Below are 8,584 nucleotides of genomic sequence, written 5' to 3'. Positions count from 1 at the left end.
TAAATCCTGAGATTCTCAGGTATTTGCATAGTTCTGGAAGCAGGGCTTTAGGCAAAATGCTAGTTACCCTAAGACTTGTGATAAAATGGTAAGACTTGGCAAAAAAAAAATCTCTGGGTTTTGTAGGACAGGGGTTAGGGAGTCAGAAGCGAGTAGGGGTTATGTGACGCTGAGACTATTTGGTGCCTGCCTAGAGAACTGAACCAGGTCTCTCTTGCTTCTTTCCAACTTGGCATTGCTCTGATCATTTGAGCCGGACACCATCCGGTCGTTCTTAGTTTGACCCAAATGACCCCCATCAATCCAGTCATCACGGGCAGGGGTCAAGTAGGGCTTTTGCAGCAGGAACTACTTTGTGTTTTGAGAGTTGCTGTGAACTGCCCTAGTATTAAATGGCCTTGTCCTTTCTCGGAGGCAGGGTCAGAGCTGAGCCAGACCGACTCAGCACCTCTCAACGGCACTTGTGCCACACGGCTGTTGTTTCTCCTCGGATCCCGACTGCCTGGCTGATCCAAGTTAAACGCAGAAGCAGCCCTGCGACAGCTTCCAGAGGCCGCACTGTTTATCTTTGCTAGAGGCAGAGTGTTAACAGGTTGTAAATTCAGATTTAGTTTCCTCTCAGCCGGAAAGACAACCCGAGAGTCTCAACATAGTGTAGATCACTCCTGCATATATAGGAGTTTTTTCCCACCCCCCTCCTCTCTTTCTTATAATCCTTTAAATAATACCAGGGAAAAGGTATTAACTTTCAATGCTGTGGAAAGCAGTTTTCCTCTGAGATGTTTTAGAAGCTTATTCACGGAGCTCCATGACTCAAATATCGGTAGCCAAGTTGAACTGAAACAGTCTCTTTTTCCTCCATTTAAAACAAACCAGTGGTTGATTCAGAGTTTGTGGGGATTGGGAGCGCTAACCTAGAGTTAGGCAGGCAAGCTTCTTTGGGGAGATGTGATATCTTTTATTAGATCAACTGACTACTTAGAAAAAACGTTCTTTGCAAGCTTTCGGGCACAAGCACCCTTGTTCGGGCATGAGGAGTCTCCGCTCCGAGGAGATCCCATAACGGCAGACTCCCTATGCCTGCAAAAGGATGCTCACGCCCAAAAGCTTGCAAATAACTTTTTTCCAACTACTCAGTTGGTCTACTAAAAGGTATCAAGTCTACCCGAAGAAGCTTGCCTGCCTGTGTCCTTAGACTAACAGAACTCGAACCAAAAACCCTGCAACCGAGAGTTAATCATTTAAAGGGACTACACCAGAAGCAGATTGTTTTTTTGACTTAAAACAATAAATGGTCAGAAGAGAGAGCTACCAGACCTTGTTCCTTGCCTTGCAGCAGATCTTTTAAGGGAAGTGAAGCACCGTTTCCCACTGGAGTGAAAACAAACTGGGTTTCCAGATCACTTGGGCTTCTTTACAAGTCTCATAAAACAATACAGAAGGATGGCCTATGAACACAGGTTTCCCTTACTTTATGCTGTACATACGTTCCTGGAAAACGGCGCAAAACTCGAATTCACGTAAAGGGAACACACGTTACAATGTAACAAATAGGGATACGTTCCAAGACCTCAACGGTACTGACCCCCAGACCCATTTCTACCACTTTTACAAGACGATTTTGGTACCCACCAGCAGCAGAGAGAGGTAGGGGATAAGCTAGAGGGATGCTTAGAAGCCATAATGGGGATGGTAACTACAGAAACACGTGTCGCAGACAACGAGTGAGGAGCACAGATCCACATCGGAGACTATATTTGGGTGCACGTCACTCCCACAGTGCACTGCGCAAACCAGCTGACTGCAGGTTGCCACCACACCGATCGCATAAGAGGGAATTTAGCTTGCATACAACAGTTTTTTGGTATAAAAGGGGTCATTGCATAAGAGTGAATTCGCACATACAGAACCCGCATAAAGCGAAGGAAACCTGTACACTACCTTCTTCTCAACAGCTTGGATAAGGGGAGGGTAGAGGGTCTTGCAGCGTGCCCTAAGTCAGTGGTCCTCAACCTTTTTTGCCTCAAGGGCCCCATCAGAAAATGCCTGATCTTAGTGTGCACTCCTTTTTTTAGCTACAGAAAAATGGAGTAATTTTTCTGTTACAAACAGCTCCGGCCACAATAGGTCTGAAAGTTTTCGACATCATAAATTTCCATTTGAAAGCTCTGTGTTTGTCGTGTGAATTATGCACAGGTGTTTGCACACCTAGCAGTGCTAGTGGTGCCTGGCACCTTCAAAAAGATCTCCTGGTAGCTCAGGTTGCTGCAGCACCCTAGTTGGGAATCACTGCTCAAACCCTGGCCAGCTACTCAGGGTAAGCTGGGAGAAGTGAATTCTCAGGCTTAGCACTTTTCCCTAGATCTGGACAAACATTTTTCAGTGGTTAATAGTTTTGAAAAAACAATGCATTTGCAGAGGGATTGAGTGGTAGGTGTAATGTAGTGAATACATTCAGCCGGGAAATATGGGAGAATATCTAAAAACAAATGTTGCAACAGTATTCAAACAGCATATTTTTATTTCAAAATGTTTTCTTTGGGAAATGCCAAGCATTTTGTTTTGACATTCTCTACATGAAATGTTTTGACTTCTCAGTATAAAATGACTTTGTTGTTGTTGTTTCAAGATTGACCGACAAATTTTAAGAAAAGAGAAAAAAAAATTTTTCAGACTTTCTCTGCAGTGAAATTTTTCAGTTATTTCAGTTTGCTTGTGTCAAAGGCGTTCCAGTACAAATACGTCTCCTGCAGTAGATCACATGGAGGGAAGGAATTTAGTATGAACTGCTGTCATGCCGACCAGGATCGGCTCGTGATTTCCTTGTTTCTCTCCTTGTTTTCCACTTGGATAGCAAGCTGTTTGGGGCAAATGTGCTTTGCGCTCTGTATTTCTACAGCACCTAGCACAAGGACATCCTAGGCACATTTGCAAAACTGCTGATGCTATTACTACTAGAAGTACTACTGAGTTTGAACCAAATATTTTGACATGCCAAAATGAAGCATTTGATAACTGTCATTTTTCACATTTGCTGTGTTCTGTCCTTGCTGAGTACCCAGAATTAGAGAGTTTATAGAGAAAGTGATCATAACATGGCCTGGAGACCATTTCCTGAGGACCGTACTTGACAACCCCATGCAAAAAACCCACTTCCTGGACAGAGCAGGAGAGGTGAAGGGCAAGAGCCACCCTTTATAAGAATGGCTAACTTAACAGTTGCTCACAATCTAGAAATCATTCCAAAACACATCTGGGGCTGATGCTTCATTGTAACAGATGCCAAACCTGAAATAGCAGGGAAGTCGCATCTAGATATGGCCCGGTAAAGTTAAAGAGAGCCCCTGCCCCAAAGAACTTGCAGTTTAAACAGACAACATGAGCAAAAGCATCATTATGCCCATTTATTCAGGTAGAACGAAGCAAGGAGTAGCTGGGAGACTACCTGCGACTATGCAAGAAGGTAGAGGCTACGCTAAGAATTTAGCTCAGATCTCCCATGTCCACACAGTGATCCTTGCTCTTTCTGGGTACTGCCCAGACTAAACAGGCATGTTAGAGAGCATAAGATACCAACTAGGTCATGCTCCGTGTCCCTCTTAGCCTTTGGATCCTCTGCTGAAAGTAGACTTGACACTTGTGATGGTTATGGTTCTGCAAAATGGATGTCTGCCCTCCCCGTTCAGGGCTGTCATGAGACCTGTGGACTCATTTCATCGAGGAAGGTGAAAGGAAAAGACTGACTTCATAAAACAAATCTTATTAATTACTGCAGTTCGTCTCCTGCCTTGGGTTTACGGGTTCCTCCAGCTGGCTTTAATCTCCTGATTTAGTATGGGAACAAAGAAGAGAAGTGGAGCACATAAATCATGGCAGAGAGAGAGGTGGAAAATCTTTTGGCAAAACTTGAGAAGGTTCGAGACTCACCGTCAAGCGCAGCCCGGAAACTGGCCGCAGCTAGCATCAGAGGTTGTGTGGGTACGGGGGGCGGAAAAAAAGACCCTGAGACGATAAAACCGTTTTCTTACAATGTGACCTTTGGAAATCAGTAAGGTCAGGTGCTCTTTGATCAGTGCAGCCTTACCGAATGTGAAGCTTGGGGAGGGTGAGCAAACATAACAGGCGAGAAAGATTTGAGGCATTGAAGAAGAGCGACCAAAAGGGGTCAGTGTTTGTTAAGCTGAGGCATCAGATTTAAAGCACACGTAGATTTAAGCATGTGCATGTGTAAGCCATGCAGCAAGTTTAACAATAGACCTGAGTAGGGGACCTGGTTTGTTCTGGATGAAACAGTGGTTGCTAATCTAGGAGCGGGCGACGTACAGATCGAAGAACAGCAAGCAGGTGAAAGGATGGCACTTATCTGGCACGCTAACGATGAAGAAGGAAGTATACCCTTCCGCAAAGAAACTACACTGACAGGGAACGGAGGGCTGGAAAAAGGCCTCGGTGGCTGCACAACTTCCATGAAACTTTGTATATCTTGCGGGGGGGATGCATTTAGTTGTCTCAAGTTGACTTTTGAATCTCTGGTGGTTGTCTCGTATGGGTGGAGACCCGAAACCTTAAGATGCGTCTACCTTATAATCATTGCGGTGACTGCAGCTTTTGCCTAAATAGCTCGGGGATGGCTAATGGTATAGTCATGGCTGCAAAACTTGCCTGGGAAAATAGGTAATGCTCAACCCGCACTGAGTTCTGCGTTGCACCAGTTGCACTGCTCCAAGTCCCTGAGCTAGCACATTGAAGTCCGGGACAGACATTGCATAAACCGGTTTGACCCAAATCTGTTAAGGCTGATACTACATTCAACCAGGTTTATCTCAAACCAGTTTCACCCATTTTTAAAGTGGTTTATGTGCACTGACGATCTGTTCTGCTACAGGTTTAAACCAGTTTCTGATCACTTAAACTGGTTTATGTGTAATGTCTATCCCTAGCCTTAAAGACAGCTGTGGGACAGGTGCCACACTACAGTATAGACATGCCCTGAGTGGCTAGGTCTCTTGTTGGTACTCCAAAAATGCTAGACAACACAGGACCAGTGGCAGCATTTGCTGCAAAGATTACCTGAGCATTGCAAAACTGTAGCGTGTGAAGAAATCTGTGGAGAACTCAAAGCTTGCCCTCTGTACATCTTAGTCTGACAGGTGGTATTAGCCTTTCCTGACCATAAACACTTACCCAAGATTTTAATTTAAATGGAAAAATTGTAATGGGAGCAAGCATCAAAGACTCCAGGAGTTATTTACCACATCTTCAGCTGTGGCTGTTGCTGGTTTAATTGCCTTTCATCTGCAAAAAGAATCAGAACTCATGGTAGAGGTGATATCTTTTATTAGACCAACTAGTTTTTTGCAACAACAAAAAGTCTTTATTTGCCAGCTTTCAGGCACAAGGACCTTTTTTCAGGCATAGAAGAAAAGATGGTTTTGCCTCTAGACAAATAGAGCTACAACCTGGATACCATTCATCTGTAATGAATTTATCAGGTGGTCATTACATATAGTCACTGATGAACAATGCAGTGTCTTGTACTGTGACAGCAGAAGGGACAAGGATGTGCAATGGCAGTGACTGGATTTCTATCCAGGGTTAGGCTGAACACATTAAATAAGTTATTTCTCTCTAAATTCTACACTTCAGGATACTGAGAGGCTGAGGACCTAGATGAAAATTGACGGTGAAATTAAGAACCACAATTTGCAAGTAGAATATTGATTGGAAATTGCAAATTTTTTACAAAAATGATTAATTATTGTGGGATTTTCTAAATAATGATAAATCTTCTTTAGCCTGTCTTGGCAAGAATTTCATCAGTGAGTCCAAAGTGAGCATTCAGGGCCTTTCATCGGAAAAATGAAGATGCTTTTTCTTTCCTTCGTGCCAACAAAATGTTTTAATTCTCTGTTGTAGAAAGAGGGACAAGTTGCCCAATTACTGAAAGATGAAACTGGGATAGACATTTTTTTGTGCTAGGAATTAATAGCCATAGTGGTTTAGGCAAGACAGTCAAGCTTCTCTCACTCATCATCCTGTCTGCCACATGCTGAAAAGACTTCAAAGCACCACTCTTATAGGATCCTGGATTCAGTGTGAAGCTGAAGCTGACCTCACCGCTATTCTGTTCAGCTTTAAAACGGAGACGACTTTCATCTCTCTGCTGTATGGTTTATTTCTGCCAAAGGATCAAAAATGATGGCCCTGATCCAGGAAACTATATGCTTTCAACATATGCTCAGCTCTGCAAATCCTTGGGTCTGTTCAGGAAGTTAAACTTGTGTTTTGATGTGGTTTCCTCTACTAGGGTTTATATTCACGTTCAGAGTTAAAAGGCAGGGCTGAGAACCAGGCTTGAGATTCTGGATTTGAATGGATGTGAGCATGGCTTTGATGCTTACTGCCAGGTTATTGCGTTGGCTATTGCTACCATGAAGAGCGGGTAGCCAAAATGACTGGGGAAGCATGGTAGCATTCCTACATCGTGGCTAGGACGAGGTAAGTGAGGAAGATGGCCGGTCCTAGTTTGGAGAAAAGTCCAAACGAACATAATTAATCGATGTTTTAGAAATGCTCTCATTTTTTATAGCTAGATACAAGATTTGGATTGCGAGGACAACCAAAAGCCTAAACGTAACTACTTCTGATGCTCCGGACAATAGCTGTGTTGATAGATGCAAAAAAGATTACTCGCTGCGGTGGCGGATGGCAAATACGGGACTTGGTTTGGTCCGTTCAGGTTTAACCCCAAGGTTCAAGTAACTCGAGAGGCGCCGCTGCTGATTCACATACCCTTCAGCTGTTAGAGAAACATGTGAAATGCATGTTGTGATATAACGGGTCAAACTTTTCCGCCTGGACAAGTGACAAGTCTGTGAGTTGGCATGCTGTCTTTTCAGAGAAGGACGCTGGGCATTTAAAAATAAAAATGTGGCCAGCCAAGTGATTCTGTGTGATTAAACAGGTAGAGCAGGGAGGAGAATTGCTCAGTTGGAGTGGGGAACTGTGCTCTGAGGAAGCCTGGAGTATTCCAGCTGCTTGTCATCTCCATTTACTGTCACCGCACCTGCCTGCGTTGAGAAAAATAGTATATGTATATATACTGCATAGGTCAGGTAGGTAAATACAGGACACCATCAAGCAATTTGGCCTTTGGGTCTTTGGTCTAAAAAGTTTATTGAGGAGCTATAATTTACAATTTTTTTATATACCGAGCTGGTACTATTGATTTTTTTTTTTTAAATGAATATTTAATTATAGTCATGCAACAAGGTCAACCAATTTTTGGAAAGGAAATAAATAGACTTTACTTTGCTAGCAGTCAAACATTGTAAGTAAATTAACATTTAAGTGATAACAGTTGTAGCGTGTGTATAGAGACGTACGTTTAAAATGCACGGGACTTGGTATAATCTGACCTAATTCTGATTCATCCATTGACCTTGTTATATAAAATTCAGTGCCCTTTTTAGAAGGAGCCACAGATTACACTTCTGCATATTTATTTAAGAGCTCAGTCTCCTGGATATCCATACTCTAATTCCAGTGCTAAGTACCATGACAACATTGATTTCCCTTACTAAATCTAACCTACTTTTATCCCTGAATGGGCTTATGTAATAGTATATGTGAAAACCACTCAACTTAATGCCCAATATTGTAGTTAATTAGCAAAGTGGTATTGTAGCCACAGTCCTTTGTTCTCGAGTAGTGGATTGTTCTACTAACCGTGGCCAGCTAAAGCATCTCCCTAATAAACAAGAGCCCAGCTATTGAGTATTATGAGCTACACGGCAGCAAGAGTAATTTGCAGCTCCTGAGGACAGTGTAATCCTGAACAAAATCTAGATTTGTGATTCCTACTGGCGTTCTGCCATTTCAAAACCATTTTCAAGCAACAGACACAGAAAATAGGTTGAAAAGCTTTTCCCTTCCTCTTTTCGGTAAGATTATGGCATGTCAGCAATGACTCTTCTTCAGATTTGGTTTTCTAAAAGCGTTATCAAGTGCCTGTGCTAGGCTAGCGGTTTTATTAATGATGAATTTTAGGATGGAGGGAAGGCAGTTGAAGGCGTTCTAGATATGCCCAGTAGAGTCCAGGTATATTTCTTGACATGTTAGCAGTCAGCTGGTAACTTTATGCTAATTCTGAGATATGCAGTAGAGTTTTTGTACTAATGGACATGTATTTATGCTGTACATTAATTCAAACTATGTGTAGTTGGGAAGAACTAATGGGCTTTGCACACCTTGATGAACCCTCTAGTGGATCACATTCTCTCTTTAAGAGCTTTAATGCCGTCTTCAAGTTTCATAGTTTCATAGTTTCTAGGGTCGGAAGGGACCTGAGCAGATCATCTAGTCTGACCCCCTGCCATGGCAGGAAAGAGCACTGGGGTCAAATGACCCCAATAAGGTGGTCATCCAACCTCCTCTTAAAAACCCCCAGGGTGGGAGCCTGCACCACCTCACATGGAAGCTGGTTCCAGACCCTAGCCGCCCTGACCGTGAAGTAGCGCCTCCTGATGTCCAACTTAAACCTTCCCTCCGCCAGCTTGTGACCATTGTTCCTGGTCACTCCTTG

General features: G+C 43.2%; 1 protein-coding gene across 1 annotated transcript in view; it reads left to right on the top strand.

Moving 5' to 3' along the window:
* Window positions 1-3,213: 3,213 nt before the first annotated feature.
* Window positions 3,214-8,584, top strand: part of LOC109290496 (transmembrane protein 132C-like) — a 178,436-nt gene continuing 173,065 nt past the window's right edge. Inside the window, exon 1 of the mRNA XM_019507099.1 lies at window positions 3,214-3,914. Within this exon, the coding sequence (XP_019362644.1) occupies window positions 3,835-3,914 (80 nt within the window). The 5' untranslated portion in view covers window positions 3,214-3,834. The remainder of the gene's footprint in view (window positions 3,915-8,584) is intronic.

The sequence above is a fragment of the Gavialis gangeticus genome, unplaced genomic scaffold (assembly GCF_001723915.1).
Source record: "Gavialis gangeticus isolate Ggan-Ray unplaced genomic scaffold, GavGan_comp1, whole genome shotgun sequence".
NCBI lineage: Eukaryota > Metazoa > Chordata > Crocodylia > Gavialidae > Gavialis > Gavialis gangeticus.
This window is presented reverse-complemented; position numbering and strand designations above follow the sequence as displayed.